The 23,603-nt window shown below is 35.3% G+C and overlaps 2 protein-coding genes across 4 annotated transcripts in view; one reads left to right on the top strand and one right to left on the bottom strand.

The window, feature by feature from the left end:
- LOC118275848 (neurexin-1) overlaps positions 1-23,603 on the top strand; it is a 179,591-nt gene that overhangs the window by 12,946 nt on the left and 143,042 nt on the right. For all 3 annotated transcript variants that reach the window (XM_050695468.1, XM_050695467.1, XM_050695466.1), the window contains exons 2-3: positions 12,744-13,135; positions 13,932-14,065. In XM_050695468.1, the coding sequence (XP_050551425.1) occupies positions 12,806-13,135; positions 13,932-14,065 (464 nt within the window). In that variant the 5' untranslated portion in view covers positions 12,744-12,805. The remainder of the gene's footprint in view (positions 1-12,743; positions 13,136-13,931; positions 14,066-23,603) is intronic.
- Positions 5,356-6,602, bottom strand: LOC118275850 (prostaglandin reductase 1-like). The gene has a single exon (XM_035593953.2). It carries the CDS (start codon positions 6,423-6,425, stop codon positions 5,439-5,441), a length of 987 nt encoding a protein of 328 aa, XP_035449846.2. The 5' UTR covers positions 6,426-6,602; the 3' UTR covers positions 5,356-5,438.

The raw sequence follows: 23,603 nt of genomic DNA, 5'->3' as shown, positions 1-23,603 counted from the left end.
CATGAATCCACGGCACAACATCATACCCCAGCACACACACACAAATACATAAAACGATATCACATATTCAGCAAAATGGATATAAGGGCACATGGATAAAACCATGTAAACATCTTACAACCATTTTGTTTTTTATCCATGTACCCACGAAGATATCAACTACCGAAGAAAATCAGCGAAGTCTCATTACATATTTGAGACACCCCTAAAAAAGCTAACCTAGAAATTCTAGTGACTTGCACAAATAGGACAGTGTACGTGACCAATTAGGCTTGTTACTTCTTTTAATAACATCCTCCAGTTATCTCCAGTCCGTCCTATAGTCCTATCTATGCCTAGATCTGAATTTGTATTCACTGCCTCCTAGACTAAGTTTGATAACGGTTTAAGTTGTGTCGCTAGCTCTTTGACTATGTTGTTGTAGTTTTTGGGTGATATTTTTCCGTGTGTTTTTGTGTTTAGGATTAGGGTTAAAAATAATGTGTTTGATGTTTATCTGAACAAGAATAATAGAGCTTCGTAAAATAAACAGAATATTACACTTATTCTTTTATACAACCAAGATATGCGCAAAAAATAATACAATTCCTACAGTCGGGTAGAAATGCTTTAAGGCATTACGTGTTGTAATGTGCACCTCTGCTTCCCCTTCGGGGATAAAAGGCGTGACGTTGACTTTGACAAATAAGTTAAAACACAAAATTATACGCCCTATTATAGGGTACAGTCATATTTGTACAAATACACAATACTGGTACATGTCTTTTGGCTTCATACGTAAAAGAAGTAGTAAAAGAAAACTTTTTAACACCAACAAAAGGACTTGTAGGAAATAGTTTGTCCCGTAGCATTGTCCCGCGAACTTAGTCTGGGAGCTCGGGACTCGAGAGCGAGCTTATCGCGCTCCAAATTGTCGCTCATTATTTCCGTCCATGTGGCGGAAATCCTTATTTTTTCACGCACAAAGAGGATTGGTATTAATAAGGATTATTATGTAATAACATAAAATATGTGACCTTGTTTTTATATTGTTATTTTATAATGTTTTGGTACAGTTAGTGTGATTTTCTTAAGTGTCTTATGCCCGAATACTCAAACGCTACTTAATTTTAAGACGCTCTCAAATGTAGTTCTGTCACTATCAATTCTTTATAAAATGACAGAGATAGCACGATATTTAAGTACAACTTAAAATTGAGTAGCGTTTGAGTATTCGGGCGTTAGCAGGTAAGAATGGGACTAAAACAGTACTGTTCCAGAGATTGAATTAAGTTCTAAAATATTATTTTCCTTATATTATAAATGCGAATGTTTGTGAGTTTGTGTGTATGTTTGTTACTCAATCACTTCAAAATGGCTGAAGGCATCGGGATAAAATTTGATACAGGGGTAGATTATGGGCACTTATGACACTTTTTATCATTTGGAACAGGGATTATATTATGGTCTGGAATAACACATAGGACAGTTTTTATCAGAAGTTAGTAAATACATAAAATATTATTATGTTCAGAGGCCTTAGTCTGCTATTACAATTGTGTCAGAATGGTGGATTATTGAGCAGTGCAAGAGGGACGGAGCTATACTACCTACATAGTGTTACACACAATATAAAACACCACGCTCGTAATCTATGGATGTCAGTCAATCTATGTGTTACAACGTAACAAGCCTTTTCATTCATTCATCAGTTACCTAGGCCATGATTACAAATAACGAGCTAACATCTTCAATAGTAAAATTTGATCTTAATAAAATAAATGACGTATTTTTTTTTAAAGAGGATAATTTATTATTCCGCGTCTTTTTAACCTCTTCGTAACAGGAAGTGTAAAAGAAACAATTTTATAGCTTTGTGAAATACCATTGTACAATGTACATGAACCAATTTACAAAGACGTTGACATTTCATTAATTAGTTTTCGTCTCGGAATTTTAGTGACTTTTCTTCGAAATACTACAGATATGTATAGAGAGTATATCAATTACTTGTTATTTTAGCCAATTAATTGAAGTGTAACACGAAGCAAGCTAACTGGCCCGAAATACGGAGAATTTTGTAATTGAAACTGATAATACCTTGACTTTAATTTGACCCTCGTCCAACATCAAAGTACCCATGTAGCTACAGCCTTAAGGCAATAGTCAGATACAGTGCACATTTCTATTTCTAATTTTCTGTTTTCCATTAAGTTTGTTTACCATCAAACAAATAATTTTCAGTAAACTACGTTTAAAAAATACAGATTTCATAATTCTCTTTTTAAAGATGGTTAATATATTAAATCCGGGTCCTAAGTGTAACAAACACTTTTCTGAAAACCGCATCAAAACCGGTTCGGCCAATCGTGAGATAATCGCGCACATACATACAGGTCAAACAGAGAAGTTCCTTCTTTTTGAAGTCGGTTAAATACAAGATTGATGGCCGTTTTCACCAATCACACCTAAATCATCCCTAACCTAACCCTTACTTGAACCTAACCTTGAACCTAAGACCCAAAACTAACCCTTACTTGGACTGTTAGGTGTCACTTACCAAAATGTCATTAAGTGTCACCTATCTCAGCTTAAGATTTCTTTTAAAATAAGTAAGAGAGCTTGGTGAAAACTGACATTATTCTCGTATAATCTTTGTTTAGTTAGAAGTATGATCGATAAATAGTACCTACCAATAAAATCAAAGTGTATTTTTTCTGAAACACGTGTATCTTAATAAAGCTGACTCCGAAGCAGTGGAGGATGGATAATGAATGTAATCAAGCAACTAATCTACGTCGCGACTCACTAGTCGCACGGTCGATGGTTATTGCAAAATGATGTTCTATAAATTTTATTTAAGAAATAGCTGCTTCCGCGCAGTTTCACTCGCTCTGCTCGACTCCTATTGATTGTAGCGTGATATTTTAGCTTATAGCCTTCCTCGATAAATTTACTATCCAACACAAAAATAATTATTTAAATCGGACCAGTAGTTTCGGAGATTAGCGCGTTCAAACAAACAAACTCTTAACTAACTAATGTTTCTATACATATAATTAAAAATAAATAAATAAATTAACTACCGTAGTAATAATTTTGTTAAGTAAGGGTTAAGTAACCAGAAAGGTAAGCATTCACAGGCCCGCATCGTACGCATTCCGTATGACGTCATCAGTATGCATCGCATGTAGGAATTGCTGATGATGCGGTCCGTACGATGCGGATCAGTGGACGCAGTTGTATGAGTTTCTATACAAGACAAACTAAAATCCGTTGCGTGCGATGCGTACGATGCGGGCCTGTGGACGCGTACCTTCAAATGACTAAGTACGGTGGTAAGGTCTTACTTTCACACGAGAGAAAGTTTCCACAGATACATTGAAAAGACATCTTAAGATTTCGTATTTGAAATACTAATTAGATTACTGTGGAGCGCGTTCTTGAGCTGATTGGAACGAAATTACCTCGTGTAAGCTTGTTACCTAGGTATTTACTTAGGCACTGCCTCAGTTACGTGTACTAGAAGTAATTAATTTTAAGATAGAATCAATTTTTCGCTGTCTAGCTTGCATAATAATTAATGATGAGCGTGTATATAAAGTAAGAAAGCTTACATGTTTAGATTAATTAAACATTTTATAGAATAATATACTGAAATTTTAAACATCGACTTTAATATGAAGATTTTTTTATGGTATAAGCCGGTATGAATTTAAGGGTTGTTGGGGAATCAGAGATTGGGAAGGGTAATTGGGCCTCCGGTAATTTCACCCACACAACGCAAGGCGTTGTTCCACGTCAGTTTTCTGTTCAGCCGTGGCATCACTCCGGTCGAACCGGCCCATTCGAGCCGAAGCATAGCTCTCCCACACTTAAAATTCTCTGTTTGTTGCTCATACTCTAGAATTTTATCCCTTACTTACGTATATTTGGGGACTCGTACCTATTATTTACTAGTACACATGCGAAATTATATCTCTCACATTCCGACCTTTGGTATTTATCAAAAACTAGCGACCCAACCCAGCTTCGCATGGATGCACCCATGGGGCTATATTATACACGTATTACACATAATAAACCTTCCTCTTGAATCACTCTATCTATTTAAAAAAACCGCAATCAACCAAAATCCGTTGCGTAGTTTTAAAGATAAGCGACTTTGAATTATACTATGTAGTGATACGAGTCTTTTAAAAAACCATTACACCTAAATAAACGCTACAACATTTTCTGGGCAAAAATATGACCATTAACAGGCAACTTAAATCACGCATGGTCATAGACCAAAGAGATTGCATCTAGACGTAGTAATGATCGTTTGCCGTAATGTAGGGGGCGCCACCATCGTTATAACTATCAAGTTATACAAAACCAGTTTACAATGGTCTCGCTTTGTTTGGCCTTTCCGCACATTCAACGGTTAGTTTATACTGGTTATGTATAGCTTGATGTGAACCAGTGTGAACAACTGAATAATTTAAAGATTTGGACATTTGGTTAGCGTGTGGAGAGATTCGAGTATTCTGTATTGTTTTACGAGTGAGAAAATATTTGTGTTATAATTTTATTTCAGACTTCCTGCTACTACTAAGACCAAAAAACCGAAAAAAAACCCAGTAATATTTTGCCCGACACAGGAATCAAACCGAGACCCCTTGTCCGGCAGTCGCACTTGTGACCACTCGACCAACAAGGCAGTCGTCGTGTTGTATTGAAATCCAGACAAATGAGGATGGCAGTGTTAATACGAAAGTTCTGGATAGCAATCATGTATTGCAGTTAATTTAAATGGAAGAAAAATAATATACTTAACTTTAAACTATTTTGTACGTAATGTTCTAGTGTACAGAGTCTAAAGTTAAATATCACATAGATCTCATATCTACGACAATTTCCAAAAGCGTTATTTATTGTTCTTGGAAAATGAACTCTAAATACACTCGTAAAAGGGTATAAATTTGTCAAATAATGATTTAACAAAGGTATGAATTTATTGAAATAAAACCCAGTTTGTCAAATAATTTCGCTTTATTTTTTTAATGCTGCGAGCATTTTGTTCGCTGTGATCATTAGCGCTCAAAGGACTTTGAGCCCTAACTAACGTGGAAAACATTATATTTTTCAATAAAAAACTCAGTTTATTCTCTTTTAATGAAAAACAGTTTTTATTTTCTATTATACAGAGCTCTAATTACAAAAATATGAAAATGATACAGTAGGTAAGTGGTAGACGACAGATAATTACTTTTTTTTTTAATTGAACAAAAATATATCAAGGTTTTAGCGACGATATGTACTTAGTAACGAACAGATTTTTTCTTTTTTATAAAATAAACAATAGATTAAACGCTACATTAGTTAAAGGTACACCTGCCAGGTATAAATAGAAACCCTCAATTTTTTTTACCATTCTCGAGAGTACAACTTTGAATTTAATTGTCAGTAAATAAGATTCAAACTTTAACGACAACCTTCCCAATGTTGTCCCCTCGGAGCAGACCAATCAATGCAGTCGGGAGTTGATCAAACCCCTGCACTACGGTCTCCTTCGCTTTAATGGAACCTATTTGCATCCACGCCTTGAGCTGCTGTATAGCGGCCATCTGCTGCTCCCAGTCCCATTGTGTGAAACTGAACGATTGAACTTTAACGTTGTGCGGTATTATCGGCATTTTTTGATCCACTACACTTCCATACGTACTTATGGACCCGCACACAGCGATGCGGCCCACTCTCTTCATACACTGCACTATGCCAGCACTCAACTCACCTCCAACATTGTCAAAGTAACAGTCGATCCCATTACAAACCGATAGTATTGTTGCCTTAACATCTTTAACCGCTTTGTAGTCGTATGCATAGTTAAATCCTAATTCATCGCGCAAATACTGAACTTTTTCTGGGGAACCCGCAAATCCGATTACGACGCATCCCTTCATTTTGGCAATTTGGCCGACTAAAGAGCCGACGGTACCCGCCGCGCTCGACACGCAGACGACGTCACCTGTCCTCGGCTTGCATATTTCCAAGAAGCCGAGGTAGGCTGTTATGCCAGGCATTCCTAAAGCCCCCAACGCCAGAGACAGGGGTAACTTCCCAATTTGTGGGTCGTACGGTTTAATGCCAAACATGTCATCGGGTTGCCCGTTGAGAACTGCGTAGTCACGCCACCCGGAATGTGAAACTACGGTCATCTTGACTGGGTATTCGGGGTTCAAACTTTCTACAACGTTGCCAACTTGGAAGCCGAATTGATCATACGGCACGGCGCGCTTGTTCGCGAACGATCTCAAATAAGGATCGGTGCTGATGTATTCTGCTTTAACTAAAAACTGATCGTTCTTCAATTTATCGAAGTTTTCATGTTTTGTGCCGAAGTCTTCGGGTTCTGGCAAGAAGTCCTTGAAAGGTTTTTTAACAACATATTTCGTGATTTTCATTTTTCGGTTTGATATTAAGTTTTGTACAATTTATAGGTGACTGGGTTCAATGACTTTAAAAATACTTTTACTCGCGGAGTAATGGATTTCAATTACATTGCAACAATTTAATAAACAAATATGAAAAGTTTAATTTGAAAAGTAAACTTTGACGTCTCACCACTGACAGCGCTGAGAGCGCACTGACATCTTGTGGCTGTCTGCTGTCACTCCGCTTGACATGCCAGAGCGTTTCGTTAATGCATTGGAGGAGCGAGACTCTTTAAAGTAGTATTTGTGTACTTTAATCATTAATGCTGATTTATAAATTGGGAGATGCTTTTATATAAACTAAACAGTTTAATCGATTTCAGATTAAATTAGCCTTAATAGCAGATTACATCACGTGTGATTGTAACGTTTAAACCTTTCAAAATTACAATAACACCATAGTCCTTCATTCGTCTCTCGTCAGTTTGGCCGTAAGAGATTCATCCACCCGTAACAATATCAATATAACATTTTATAACCAGGCAAATTGTGTCTACACGGAAATATAAGGTTACTGCGCAAAGGGTGCAAGTGTATCAAAGCACGTACAGAGTTAGGCCCTTGTCGAATTATGGTTTAAAGGGGTATGCCCATCCCGGCCGGTTACTTCCATATCGTTGGCCAGGATAACCATGTAGATATAACTTAAAAACCAGGTGCTGGGAATTGATAAGGTTTCCACGATTTTTGTAACAAAATGCACAAAATAATACTAGCTTCTAAGTAGGTACTCCTGTTTCCGACCACATGATTAACAGAGACTCTTTGGCAAACCTGAACCTAATATTTAAACTGTCATCTCCAAACGCCTACCGAGCGTGAAGATTATGGTAAAGCTTTACAATATAGAGGGGCTTATAGTCCAGTACCGTTCTTTGATGACGGGGAGAAACTTTCAAAAGATGCCTAGCTTTTTTGGGAGAAAGACTAGGGAGTAAGTGTGGAATTTTTACCTCACTAAAACCACCTTGGTGGCCACCTTCAGCACCGATAAGGGGCAGCGAGTCCTCTATTTGTTGCAACGCCTGTTACGGCACATCCCTAGGGAGAAAGTCCAGTACTGAACTGACATGGGTTTCTGTTGATGTTGAATTTGACACCATTGAAAATTAGCTGCTTATCAGATTGGAAGGTAAAACTCTTGGAAAAATGTGAAGGTTCTCCAAAGTTATAAACTGTTCTTTGTTAATAAATCTTATGAGAGTACTTAAGTGAGTTGTTCGCGCGTAAAAACTAAGATCCTTAGCAACTTGATCAACTATGGTAATCTTCAGAAGGAAACATTTATCGTGTAAGTTTGTTCAACTTTGATTCTTATCTCATTCTTCGGAGAAGCGATTTTCGATGAAACGATCTTTATTAGGGAAAGTTGTATTTTGATTTTCATGTTATTTTACACTGTTCTTGGAAATTTATTGTTAAAAGGAGGAATATTTCACTAGTGTATTGGATGTTTATTCTTTTACAAATAATTGGATGGTAACAGAGCTAAGGTATTAAACCATACATATTATGTAGCACTCTAAACAATTTTATAAATCTAACAAAGTACTAGATGCGGTACGAAAATGAAAATCGAATCGATCTTTCTATAAAACCTGTGAAGTTAAAACGGTACTCCAACCATTAACCAAACTAGAGGATCCTAATACAGTGGGAAAAAAAACATAACCCCATGACAAAAAGACACCACGTGCTTAATAATTGGGTCTCATTTGCACTTATTGGAGACGGACCAGTAAAAACTACATTCGCCAACCCTACACACATATGTCCAAGAGACCCAACAGTATTATACAGCAGGACTGTTACATAAATCATTACATTTATGATATTAAGGGATGAAAAAGGCCCCCGATGTGGGTACATGTCGCGTCCGACTTGTAAAGTTATCCATATCCCATGGATATTGGCTCGTGTCTCGAAAGACCGGAGAATTGAAAACTATAGCGCTCGGAGGGTTGATAGGAAATAGTAAGTAGTTTTCTGGAGTGGACTGTTTGTTAAAGGGTCTGTTTTAAATGCCAATAAGGAAATGTTGAAGTTGATTTAGATGTAATCAAGCTGAGTTTCTTATAAGGAAGTTTGTGGTACAAATGTATTGTTCCTTCAATACAATGGGTGACTTTGATGACTTCATGTGTACTTTGTGTGCTAGGTATTGACTCTTATTGAGCAAAATTAGATATCAGTACCTCTACCATGAGTTTGAAGCAATAGTATTTGTCGATAGTCGCTAGCACCGATGTAAATGTTTTGTATGGCAAATTTTAGTTCCATAGGTAAACGGTAGAGGCGTTGTAAATTTTGACTATCTTGACTATCGACAAATACTATTGCTTCAAACTCATGGGAAAGGTACTGTGATGACTTGGAAACCATGATACTGATGCAAAGTCTCCTTTAGTTCTTGAGCAGAAGACTTCAGTTTTGGCTTAATCCCTAAACTGCAGCAAAATCACTATAGTTTTTATAAAAAATACCTTAAAACTACAACCCTATTTGGTGACTAACTAATGACGTAACAGGTCACCTCCAATTTACATGCAAAACTATAATTCACTACCAAAAAACCACACAGCATTACATAACGACCTATTACTTTAATTCATGGTAACAGTCCAAGATTGTATCTTCAATTTGCACAAAAGAACGCTATCTTCGTAGCCTGGTAGTGTGTGGGTAAGGGAATATAAAACGCAAGATTTATGAACGTGTGTTCGGAACATTTACTGGTGGCCCACTTGTCTCAAGTTCGTTCCGTTGACTCGCTCCGAGGATGCTCCAAGCTTAGAAGAAATACTTTACTATGTTTACTTTCACGCTTCTGTCTACTTCTTGTAAAGACTGATATTTGAAGAGTTATTTTTAAGTGTTTTCTTTACAGTATTGTTAACTTTGATCTAAAAGACTTAAGAGCTATTTTATCTTGTGCAAATAATTTTTTTTGTCTCTTCTTTAGTAGTTGTTTTGTTTCAATAGTGTATAATTATAGAATCAGCTAATTAGTTACACAATAATGAGCTGTTCCCGAATTAGAAGTCAGGATTTCGTGTTAAATGTGTATTTGATCAGGGAGGCAGTCGAATACAATTTAATTTCAACCATATTTTATGTCCTTAATTAAAAGCGACAGATGGTTCTTAATTACGTTCAAAGTAACGACATTGATTCTTAATAATAGCACAAAGTTAAATTTGTTCCGATATACGGCCTTTTCTGTGTCACAGTTACTCGTTAAAATGCCAACAATTAATTAAAACGTGACTACAAGAAACTCCGGGGAGAAATTAAAAAAGCAAGCTCAACAAATCGAGAAGTTTCGCACAAGAGCGCGTCAAATCAGTCGTCAGGGGGAGAAATCGTCTCGGGCCGAAAAAAAGTCGGTAAAAACCGGCTGGAACCGGTAAATTCCGGGGTCGGTGCCAACTTTCCGCTCCAGCGGGATGACTGGGCGCTTCCCGCTCGGAATGACCCTCTCACTCAAGAAGTTTTGGACGAGGCATAAATTAATAGACGTTTTTGGTGCTTGGATTTTTCAGGGATTTGCACTGCAAGCAGTATTCTTCAAGATAACAGCTTTTGTTACACTTATGTTATACAGTATGAACATAAATTAGTTTATTTGGGTTTTATGCCTCTCGTGGTTGATATAAAATGGACGTGTCTGATATAAAAGAGTATTATGATGACGATAATTAAGATCAGCTACAAACCATATTTTTCACATTACAAACGAATCATTGCCAAAATACTTTACTCTTAAAAATTATTTCGTAATTATAAATAATTACATTCAACCATTAAACTCACATCAAACAACGCTGCAACACCTGTTCCTATTTGCATTTTTGTGTTACCAAAAAATGGACTACTAAAATATTTTCTATCTCAGCTCATTATATACGCATTATGCCTCCTCCAAACTTTCCTGCATTCCGTTTTGCAGTTTTCTGTCGGCCTACTTTCTTACTGCAGCTCTTTTGTGGCACCAAGTGCCTTTTACCTGCGAAGATAGTATATCTTGGATTCATATTTATTCTCTAACATACTGTGCTTTAGTTTTGTTATGTTTGAGCATATTTTCTACACTGTGGCGTGCGTGGTATGTGCGTAGGGATTTCCATGTCCGTTGCAGCTGTGTCGTGGAATGTTTTGTTTTGTTTCGAAATAAATGTTTACTTGGTTTAATTTCATGATTATTTTTGGCGCTGTTTTGGTGTTATATTTGTGGATTATGTGATAGTTCTAGTCGGATTGACTAGCATAAAGTATTCAGTGAAAATTTTGGGTTGAGTAAAGGATTGTTTTTTTCGATTAACAATTCCTAATTTACTGTCATATTATTATGTTTCATCATCATAATTATTATGGAGAACTTATCTATTCTACCAATTCCAAATATTATTTATTAACACTTAATCAAGATGGCATCAACAGTTTACAACCCTAATTCCATAGTAACAAGGTAGCATCTCAAATATTACTTTACTGCCTTTCAAATAACTATGATAGTATAGTTTAAGAGTCCTGCTTATCCCCTGGGGATGAGTAGAGGCAGGTTACGAGGACCCTTTAAATCCCATGGGTCCCATAAATGTGACTAAGGGATAATGCTGTGGGGAGGACAGTCTTCTTGCTTACCTGACCTAATATATCTTGGTCGACCAAAAATAACGCATGAGACGATAGATTTTTTCTAAAATATGTGATGGAAACTTGCGAGATCGTTAAATGGGGTAGATGACTAATTTTTATTTTTATTTAGATTATTTTAAAATATATGACACTTATTTTTATTTTCTTATGGAAACAAATACTTTCGAAGTTATATTGATTTGAAATATCGCGTGACGTCACTTTTAAGTACATTTTATACGCAGAAAAAAAACGTATTTGCTCCCACTCCTACACTTTGATTCGTTTTATCTAAGTATTGTTATCTTATCTTATATAACAGTAAATACAACAAGTATATAATATAACAGTATTTAAGTTAAATAAGAAAATACGTGTCTAATATTTTAACATTACCTAACTCGCGGACTAAGTAGATTTTTAGTTTTCATACTCTGTCACCATGTCTATTATTACTAGGTTAAGTTTAAATCCAAGTGGAAATGGGTGGTTTCTAAGAGCATTATATCTAACCTTTTAGGAATTTATCTCTTTGCGTAGATGTTCTTCCCGGTCTTTCTATGTAGAAACTAATTAACTCATATTAAAATACAACTAGTAATTCTGCATGAGCAAGGAACAGTTTGACGTGTACCGAATGATGATAAGTCTCTTGATTACAAATGACGCTTTCCACCTAACTAAACTACCCATAACGAAAACAAAATATATGCCCGAATACTGAAACGCTACTCAATTTTAAGTTGTTCTTAAATATCGTGCTATCTCTGTCTTTTTATAAAGCATTGATAAGGGCAGAACTAGTTTTGAGAGCGTCTCAAAATTGAATAGCATTTGAGTATTCGGACAATAGTCTCACAAAGAATTTGGACCATCCAAAGGAACATCGTGGACCACCAACGTATCGATATGAAAAACTATAGTTCTAATGAATGTTAAATAAATTCTTCTAGTTCTAATGAATGATAAAAACTTTACTGTCATCCTCCCAACGATTATTTGCAACTCTTGCAACTAAACCCAAACCATTGTTCTTCCCACCCTGCAATCCCTAAACTTCCCTCTGACCTCCGACCCTCCTTTAAACTATAAATATAAAGGACATGTCCTCAATAGGCGTGTCATTAGGGACTAATCGATGGACACATCGTCCATCAAAATTGATCCATCTTGACGTTATTACAGAATTTGTGTACATACTTGTTCAATATTATAGTCCTCGACAATAATGTGGTTGGGAGATCAGTATCTAAGTGTCTGGTTTCAACTGTAGGGTGTGTACGTGGAAAATACGGTTGTTAGTCTAGAGTTTTTTCAGTGGAGGTATAAGTAAACGAGCAGACGGATCACTTGATGGTATCGACCGCCGCCGCCATGGACACTCGAAGCACCAGTCATGCTTGTTTTTCCAAATAATAATAGTCAGAGTGTAGCTCGTAGGATGATAATTCTGAAATTTATAACAAAACCAAACTTTATAGGACAATTGTAATTTTACCCTAATCATAAACATAATTTAAATGTAACACAACAAGCATACAATAGAAAGACAACATCAATAGTCCTAGACATAACTTTATTGACAACCAATCGACCTTCATAAAACATTATTCTATAATTCATTAACGAAATTATTTCAATTTGTTTCAGACGCAAGAAATGAAACGCAGAAGGAGTCACAGCTCGGGCGTCGCGTGACGTGTTGACTAGCAATGCCCTCCGACGTCGCCACCATGCGCTACATACTCTTCTGTCTCCTCTCACTATCCTTCAACAGAAACTTCGCATTCGTTCTCGACAAACAAAACCCGTACTCCCAATTTCGCAAATGGAACGCCGGCCTGAATGGCACATTGGAATTAGAATTCAAAACTGACCAGCCCAACGGTCTACTTTTGTATACGGACGACGGTGGCACTTATGATTTTTTTGAACTGAAACTTGTTAATGGAGCGTTGCGGTTAAGGTATAATCTGGGTGGTGGTGCCCAGATTATCACTGTGGGCAGCAACCTCAACGATGGACACTGGCATAAAGTTCAGGTAAGCAATAAACTGTCGATACCAAATTTTTTCTTCTGTCTGCTTTAGTCAAGTATTTATATATCTGTTATCTTGTGCTTAAAAACCTTCTCAGGTCTAAATATATTTTTCTTCGCTCACTGGATATAAGCCAAGGATGATCCCAGAACAAAAGCAGTCTACATCTGTGCACTAATGACGTCACGGATCCCTTTAATCCTCCGTAGATACGCTACGTATGACAGTATAATTAATTACGCTTCTAATGCGTTGTATTCACTTCGGAGCTGTACTGCGAACATCGATGAATTTCTATTATATTCGAATAATGTGTACTAAAATAACATGGTTTTGCGCCCTTGTGTCCTCAAAGGTTTTGTGAAGGTAGCTAAGTTAGCACACATTCTTGGCCTAAATTCAACTTGGTTAATGGTGATCGAAATAATAAGTCTTTTTTTAAAACCATTACGGCTAAACTAAGCAAGGCGATTAAAGTCGCAAAATCATTTATCAAAGTTGTATACAATTCCAGTACCTGTCTGTAAAAGAAGACAACATAAATCCGATATTTCTCTGTACACATTAAGAAATAAATTCCCAAGACACGTAGAGCGTACACGTAATGAGGGATCTTAGACAGCTAAGCACGCACTTACGTAACAAGACAAGTGTCGCTTTTGACGAAATGTCTTACATAATTTCTTTTTACAAAACCCTCAACATTTGTTCACATGTTTCTCCCAGTAAAGCCGGATAAAGGCTACTTGAAAGCTTGAAACATGTAGATTCCGTGATTAATCCCTTCTTTTCCCGCCAGGTGGCGCGACGCGACGAGCACACGTCGTTAACTGTGGATGGCATTACGCAAAGTAAGACGTCGCGAGGCAAAGAGTTTGCGTTCGGGAAGTTCAATTCAAACTCGGATGTGTTCGTCGGAGGGATCCCGCCATCGTGAGTCATTTCTTTTTTTATCGTTACTTATTTGAAAGGTGTTCTTTTTACGAGTTTCGAAGAAGGACCGAAGGACCGAAATGGAAATGGTCCTTCGATTCGCACGAGATTTTATCGACCGTTTTAGACCGTGCAGGTCAAAATAACACACGTTTGTTGTTTTTAGAATTAGATACTGAAAAAAGAACAAAAGAAGTAGGTGCAAAATGAATTCATCGAGTAAACAAAAAAGGATATTATAACGTCATGATGACATCAAATTACATAACAATAGACGATTTATCAACGTGAATTTATTGAATGCGTGTGTCTGTGTACATTGTGAAAGCAATGTGCTTCAATTAATCATTACTAATTAATTATTACTGCCCATGATTTGAAAATGTAATTGTGTTGTTAGTTACCAATTTATTTAGCAGCGAATAATCATTTATTTTGCGTTGCGTGCGGACCAAAACACTAAGTGATAAAGGCGTTATTAAAGTTGCTTTAAGTTGATAAAAGCTAGGTGATAAATTGTCGACTAAGTTACGGTTCTTTGACAAATAACTTAAGTGTGAAATTGATACATTCTTTGACTAAGTAGAAGTACTTAATAAAAATGTACCTCAAGTACTTATTAAGTGGATGAAAATCGTAGACTTGTTTAATTTTGTAATTTCGTTCGAGTTAGAAGTATCAAGGGCGAGTACTAAGTTCAGTAACTGAGGTTACTATTAAGTTTTTGTTGATCGATCTCAAAGTTCTCTAGAGGCTCAGGCTTTTGTTGAATAATATAGAGAAAATCTCGTTTTTATTAGCTTTTTGTGTGATGATAAAATTGATTTCGCTTTAAAATCTATGGTTAAATCATAAAAGCAAAAGCGTTTTATAATTGTAATATATTATTTACAATGTATATTTCAATTTGCAATGAAAATGACACTTCATTTTATCTACCACAACAATACCAATTCACACCGAACGTAGTATAACAAACATGATAGTGGAAACGCCACAAAATTACCAGTACACCAACCACAACATATTAAAACCAATTACTCTACCGGGGGAGTCGTTACCTTTATTTATTTCACCTAACAACTAATGAGACACTTTAATTAAACCGACTTTAAACAGTTCAATCTTAACCGATGGTTAAGTTAACAATGAATTGAGAAGATTGGAGACGCTTTTAGTTAAATGCTTTGAGTTTAAGTTATGTTAGAGAAGGTTTTTTAGGGGGTATTGCGGCGAACGAGCATACGGTTCTCTTGATGGTAAGCGATCGGTGCTGCTCATGGATACCCGTAAAACTGGAGGAATTAAAAGAGCGTGGCCTGCCTTTTGGGGTTAGGGATTTGAGGATTGGGGATTTAGGGATTGGGATTTAGAGATGGGGGGATTATTAATGGAGGAATGGAAAGGATTGGTCCTCCGATAAGCTCATACATGTTTCACGTCGATTTTCTAATAGGCTGAGAAATTACTCCTATATATTCTAAAGTAAGCAATGAATTGAGAGATTACACACGCTTTTAGTTAATTGCTATGAGTTTAATGTTGTAGTTAAATCGTGTTGTGGTTATGTTAGAGAATGTGAATTAAAATGTCGTTATCTTTAACTTTTATGTTGAATGACGATTAAAAGGTCGTCAGTGGTTGTTGGTTGTTGGAATTTTCTTATAAAACGGGTGGTTGGATTGCTAGTTAGTGTTCGTAAGGGTATTGTGTTGGTAAGTGCAAATGGTTGGTAAAATTTATATGATGCAATTTGGATATTGGCGTACTAAAGGACCAAAAACATATTAGTACTTATATATCTGCGTATTTTTAAAGGATTTTTTTTTCTCTTTTATAATCAATTAAAGCGAGTGGCGATTCAATACTTGTGTCGTTTTTATTTCACCAATAACACAGAGTGATAGGATAAATAGTTGATGAAGGCTTTGGCTATTGGCTAGACAAAATTTTCTTTAAATATAAGTAATTATTCACTAGTCAGGTTTCCCCGAAATATGAAGCATTCTAATTTATCCGAAAATTAATTAACACAAGTTTAGAACTCTGCAATGTACACAAAACCAATCGAACTATATTATATTAAACTTATAATCAATGATCTTTTATACAAACATGGGAACCTAAACCATAAAATTAACACCCTAAAGTTGAAATTTCAGTGCACATTTTAGTTTTATATATTTTCCATTCAATTTCATGTTTTAAATTTCATATGTTAGAGTTTATTTTAGAGAAAACGCATAACGCAAACGGTTGGGCGAATGGCTGTTCAGTTAATTGGTGTGTCGAAAACCATTAGTAAATTCGTATTGGTGAGATAAATGTTTGAAATATATGTTTGAATATCTGAAATATATTATTCTAATGCTGGCGCCACACATGTGCACACTTTTGTGTACAGAAATTTGTTACTATGTTGTCCGTGTGAAATAATGTAAAGACTTATGGGAACAAATAAGTGTGCACATGTCTGGCGCTGGCATAAAGTGATTCTTAAGAACTGAATTTACTGATTGCTTTCGCATTAGTATGGAAACTTGAACGGAAACTACGTTCCTATTGCTTTTTAATATGTTTGCTCAAAAGTCAAAGTGGAATACAAATGGCATTTTTCAATGTTATGTATGACAGAATGTTTTACAAGAATAACAAGTTGTTTAGCTATGTTTTACTAGAAAGAGTGGGTGAAATTTTATAGTACACCTACTAGTTTCAGTTATTTGTGTTACATACTAGGTAACAAGATCCTTATCTATTTATAGAGTATTTTTTTAGGTTTGCTCCTTTACTCAGATGTGTGAGTAGGCGTTTTGGGATAAAATCGACCCATATGACTAGTTTTTTTTTGGCAAATCATTATTATACAACCACCTCTACACTACTTGCTATATCATCAACTTTAGCATAAACTATCCAGAGGTAAAATAACAAATCAATTAATTACCTTATTACTAAAGATATCCACCATATCTTACAACAATAATGAATCAACGTGAAAACAAAGCAATTTGTGCTTCTCGTTATATATCTGAACCTCAAACGATTGGCATCAGGTGTTTAACCGACGGTTGGAATAGAAAGCAAACCTCTCAGCTCGTTAGTAAGGACATTAAATGCATCCGCCACTTGTAATCCTTTACTAATATCACGTTTTATGACGTTCAGTGTGAGGTCTGTTTACATACATACATAGATAACCTCACGCCTATCTCCCATGAGACAATGGAACGTCAACTGCTATGAATCTTACATACCTCTTTCGCTTCATTAACAGTCTTTCGTCTTTTTACGCCTGCTCGTCGGTTAAGGATATTTTACATATTCTTATTAGTTTACATACTTACTGATATTTATGTTATATAATATTTATGTTATAAAATATGTAATAGCACGTTTGTTTGTACTTTTGAGTTTTTGATTGAATATGGTATGGTATGATTTTTGTATTGAAAAAGTAAAAAATAATTATTATAATCAGCGTCAAAATACATACGGTAAGGTCAACTGTGAGTACCTCTTATTGCTTTTAATCTGCTTACTCTTTTAGGGTCTAATATAATACTTAACATACCAATTATAAAGTACGAATAAACTGTCGCAAAAACATACCCTATCTTTATCAATAAACCACACCCTTCCAACATACAGACAAATAACAAAAACTGCCCAAAATATCTGTACTACTTACAAAACTTACAGAACATAACACTGAGATTTATCTAATACCCTTTAACACCTGTAATAGGGTTGTCTTTTTATCAAATATTCGTCACGCTAGCTCCTTTGTTAGCCCTTAGGGTACCTATTAGGCTCCGGAACGTGTCCTGCCTACAGATAGGGTTAGGACACACCCATTGTGTTGGTGCTGGGGATATTTTTCCAAAAGGTCTTTGTATCGACCCCTTATTGTTGATAATTTGATGGAAATTCGCTTTTGTGGAACCTTGGGATACGTTTTTGTGTATCTAGTTTGGTGTAAGATGTTTTGGTCTTAGTTTTGTGAATGTATGCTATGAAAACGATGCTATATTTTCTCTAAGACTTATTAAATTATCATTTTGGTCAATATCGAATGAAAGATGTTGGTTTTTGTAAAGTTTAGTATCATACCTGATTATGTTACAAATTGTCAATCTTCAAAATTGAGATTGTGAGCTCAGCAAATTTGGTAGTGCGGCAAAGATTCCTACGAATTGAACCTCCTTCGTTTTCAAGTAATTTAAAATATTTTCTACATAACCTAAAACTTTTACAAAATTATATCAATTAACGTTTTGAAGAAATAACTTCGAAATTGGAAGGCAACGTAATACCAATTAGATTGATTAGATTAGAAAAGAAACAATTTGTAAATTGAATAGACTCGAAGGACCGATATAAGTGACACTCAGACTAATTATCTTTAGTCTTACTTGTTAAATATTCAAAACTAGCAATCTAATATTCATTAAGACGTAATGAACATCGCTATTTTATTAAATTAGATCTTATTTCTTTGGCTCAGGATTTAATTTAGCAAAATTGTGTTATCGAGTATGTTGTGCTGTTTTTTTTTAGAAATGACTTTATTACGTTTTTATTAAATATTATTACAATACACATAATAAATAGAATACAGATAAAACAAATGATAAAAATGGTGGTCATATTTAGGACAAAAAGACTAACGATCGATATGATGTATGATGATTTATTGTATTTGGTCCTCGGATCCGAAAAATATATTTGGTCCAGTTTTTTTAATCAAAATAAAAATAGAATGTAATTTATTTGTTGAATGATTATGTCCATAGTTTCTCTTAAATTAAATTAATTTTCTATTGGTAAGTATAGGTGGCACTTAAGTTTTCTCTGAGTTTGTATAGGGTATATCTTCAAGGAAGCAATAGTATAATATTATGAACAATTGAACATATAAGTTTATTTTACTATGAAACTTATATTAAAAGGTCACAAATACAAAACTTAAACTAACTTCTACACGCGACAAGGAAATCATTATATCAATTAATAAAACATTTATCATAATTACAAACAAGAAACAACTTAAACAAACTCCGTTTAAAGTTGAATTTCCAATGACACTGTTTCAATATGTACAAGGATTATCCTTTTGACAAGTTCCAATGTTATTAGTTATAATTAGATTAATTAATTATTTGTATTTGTATTCTAATGAATACAAATAATAATACAATTTGTATCAATTTAATTTATTAGAATTGTTGCAATAATAAGTCTGTATTTATTTAAACGTAAAAGTTGAACATAGTTTGCTTTTCAGATTTGCAATTTGGATTTATGGCATGAGCGATAAGCGGAATTTCGAAAAATAGAAGAATGTCTTGTTTTCTGGAAAACAGAAAGTTGGATTTTATTTAATTTTGATTCTAATATAAAGTTGAGAGCTATTGGAGATTTTCTGTAAGACGGCATTTCGAGGGCATTTTTGTTCTTTGAAGTCTCCGTACAAGCAATTTATTATAACTGTGATAATTTGGAGCCTCTTTCAGGAGCCTTTACTAATTACTAATTTCATATAGGTTTCATTTATTAAATGATTTATAAATCATGCCTAGATAGTATAAAATAAAATCACTTTCTCTATCTTTGTATGTTTAAATCTTTAAAACTACGCAACGGATTTTGATACGGGTTTTCTAATAGATAGAGTAATTCAAGAGGAATGTTTATATAATATAATATATCACCATTGCACCCATGCGAAGCTAGGGCGAGTCGCTAGTTTAGTATTTTATGGATTGTACATATATCGTTCTTGTTCAACTTCAAGTCCCCGAGCAACATATTCCTATCAGTTTCATATCGAACACATTACATCCAAAATCCTAGGACACGATAAAATGCATCACATCATCCGCTATAATCACGTAACTTGTACCACACATCAAAGCGTTGCGTGCACACAATACGGTACAACAATCCATTGTTAGTGCGACAAACTTACGGCTGCAAGTTAATAGCTGTCGCGGACTATTGTTAGCTTATAATGTAACCGCAGCTTTTTATGTACGGTTTTAATTGCGGCCATTTTGTTTTTTGAATCAAAGGGAAATGTGCAAGCTTGTTGTTGATTTCATTGGCTTGTGTTCATGGATTTTTTATGCAAATATTTGTCCGTTCTCTGTGTTATGATTGAGATTTGTGTGTCTGTTTCTCATTTTACCAACGAGGTTGATTTTTTAGAGCTGAAGTACAAGTATACATGCTTTTTCAGTGGAACTGTCGTCATATTTTGAAAAGATTAATTTCCAGTTATAGATATTCATATAAAGGACATTTCATGACGTAGTCTACAACTGACGTTACAACGTCACGCTTTTTTACCCCGAAGGGGTAGGCAGAGGTACTTAAATCTACGTTTCAAAACGCTAATTTAATTTAAAAATACAACATTGAGCACGTCTTATGATTAATTCTATTTCGTCCTCCGTGTGAGAAGACTATTGACTAAGTATTAAGGCGGTTACAGGCTGATGGAGAATAGGACTACACAACTTTATTCCCTGATACACTTACTTAGTAGTTTCGCAAAGTTAACAATTGTTATACTTTCTCAGACCGATCTCATCAAGTTTAGCGTTAATTTGGTCTCCACACGTGCTTGTAACTTGTGACGTCTGTAAATACTTTTTATTAAGATCTTTAACTGCCCCACTCAGACTTTTAGTTGAACTATTCCTTAGTAACGATTAAGTAACCATTGAATGACTCTGAGTATGACAGCGATTACTATTTGATCTTAAACATGTTTCCCTGTTAATTTCTAAATGGTCTGTCCGATTTGGCTATTGTGAGATCAAAATTCGTAATTATCTGTAATGGAATATGAGCCCATAGCGTGTCTTGAAAGTAGTCGAGTTTCTCGTGAAATAGTTACGTGAGTAAGGCATTACATATGTTGTTCGAGATATCTTGGAGTCTAAATAAATTTTAAACCCAGCTTCCATAACAATCGAACTAACACACTACTTTAAAGAATAAAGTTCAATAAGTAGAATTATACTTGCTATCATGAAAGTGATACATTTCTCCCAACTAATACGAAATTAAATTAGCTTCCCACACTCTAGACCAGGCATGACAGCCAAAAGTTCTGAATTGGACTAAGTGGAGTGGAACCAGCGACTTGATGGTTAAGTCAGAATTGTGTCAACTCACTCGTGGTAACACAATAATCCTTCACTCCAAGGCCACTTATGCCTTGTTCGCATTAAGCTAGTGTTTTAGTCGAGTAGTGAGTATATACCTATAGTATATTTTTAGTGATAGGCCGGCAAAGGCGCATTATGGTCACCTAATGGTAAGCAATTGATGCCGCCTATGGACACGAGTAACACCAGTGCATTGTTGGTCTTTTGGGGGTTAATGATTTGAGAATTAGGTTAGGGTAGGATGGGATGAATTGGGACTCCGGTTACACGGCACAACAATATAAACGTTTTATGCTGATCTTCTATGAGACCGTGGTATCACTCCGGTCGAGCCGGCTCATTCGTGTTGGCTCTACCACATTTGAAGTTCATTTATTAGCTCTCTCTCACTTTTGTCCTAAAGTCAAAGCGAGAGAGAGCTACTAAATACTCGCAACTCGACTATAGTACTAGCGCAGTGTCAACAAGGCATTAAGGATCTCGTTATCTTAGTCGCGATATCAAGTGAAAACTACCCATATATTTCTCCCCAATATTATTTTTAGATGATTTTGTTTTCTCGTTCGGTTTTCCTTGAGCCTATTTCCCGGGAAGTTGAAAGGTTTCACTGTCTGTAATTGATTAAATCTATAAAGTTTCACTTACTTTTAGCGATGATTAAATGGTGTGTTTGAAAAATTATGTGTGATATTGTATCGAGTCATTTTACTAATTTGAGATGCAATTTAGTTATTTAATAGTTAATAAATAATTACCTTATGTTATTGGTCGAGTTGTTAATTATTACAGATATTATAAATAGGATAATGATTTAATGAAGACTTTTATGAAAACAAATCAACTACACAAATGTATAACTGATTTCTACACATCCCTTTTATATCTGCGACCACAATAAAACTGCCCACATCCCATGAAGGCCACTGCACATTACGTCACACTGCATCCCAAGCCGAGAATATCACAGTGATCTAAATTCCAGCATAAATCTAGCTCATACAGACTATCACAAACTACAATACAACAATAGATTCGAAATAGACTTTCGGCCGGAAGGTCGTGGGTTCGAGTCTGACCCACTTACTCTATTGTGAAAATAGTTTGAAAGGTTAAGAGGTGTACTGAATTGTGTATAAGTGTTAAATTGCTGACTCAAAAGGCTTTTATATTTGTAAATTAAATTCGTATCGAAGTGAAATCTACGATATCGCAAATCGATCAGTAGTTTAGCTTATTAAGGTCGAAACAGTTAGCTGTGTGGTGAGTTCAGGTGTTGTTAGTTTTAGTGTTTTATTGAAATATAATCGTTTTAGTTTAGTTTATTGAACCGTATTGAGGTCTAGTTTTCGGTTCACGTGTTAGGTAAAATATTTAGGTGGTTATTAATTTCTTTTATGAAATTGTATACTGTTTATAAAATTCAGGAACAGATTGCTTTGTTATAAAAATGATGTTCCTTAATTTGAATATGAACTTCCAGATATCCATACTTAATTTTTTTCGTCTTATCACTTTTTCTATCTTAATAGAGTCTCATTTCTAACAATAATAATAGATCGCCATACTCAGCAAAAAAATACCCACAATACAATACCACTTTATATTTCTCGAAGAAAAAAGCAACGTCTACACGCGTAGCAGCCGTTGTAGCATTACATAACTACGGCGTAGACAGCTACGACGTAGACTGCTACGCCGTAGCCGTAGCCATTGGGGTTATTACTTCCGAATTGTAACGCTAGCAATGTGGGTTCGCACATAATATTGGTATATACCCCTACCATGTTACGTAGGTACCTTATTTATGTAGTTGACTTTGATTTTGAAATGCCATTTCACATTGCAGGGTTATAGTCGTGATCGTAAAGGGTTTGCCTTGGTTTGAAATACGCTTAGATCGTAGCTTTGTGTTTTATTCCTATTTCATTAAGCTATTTGACGTTTTCAAGGATTTTCTTAAGTATTTATTTAAACTAATCATGATAGGTACAACTAACCTCAAATTTATTTCAATTCAATTATTTTAAAAATCCATTTCAATATATCCAATCCATCTAGATAAAAAATACATTTACAAAAAAAAAATAACTCCATCCATTTTAATAGTTGGCCTGTCAGCGCAAAGTACAATTGAAAAAGTTCCCCGCACACAATCACACAATACAGAACGCTAACGAATCGTACAGTCGCGCATACATTTGATCGGTAACATGTTAGGACCGACTATTGTTACCAACACCTGTCGGGAACTATAAATCGTCGGTTTAACTGAGATACATCGACATCAAACGTTTCCGCGATCGATATCAATTATAGGAACGTCGTACTAAGTTGAAACATCAGAGATACACTGGGTTGTT

This window comes from Spodoptera frugiperda, chromosome 8 (genome assembly GCF_023101765.2).
Source record: "Spodoptera frugiperda isolate SF20-4 chromosome 8, AGI-APGP_CSIRO_Sfru_2.0, whole genome shotgun sequence".
Lineage (NCBI taxonomy): Eukaryota > Metazoa > Arthropoda > Insecta > Lepidoptera > Noctuidae > Spodoptera > Spodoptera frugiperda.
This window is presented reverse-complemented; position numbering and strand designations above follow the sequence as displayed.

Excerpts from the sequence above, each read along its gene's own strand:
- LOC118275850 (XM_035593953.2), bottom strand. The coding sequence starts at position 6,425 with ATGAAAATCACGAAATATGTTGTTAAAAAACCTTTCAAGGACTTCTTG.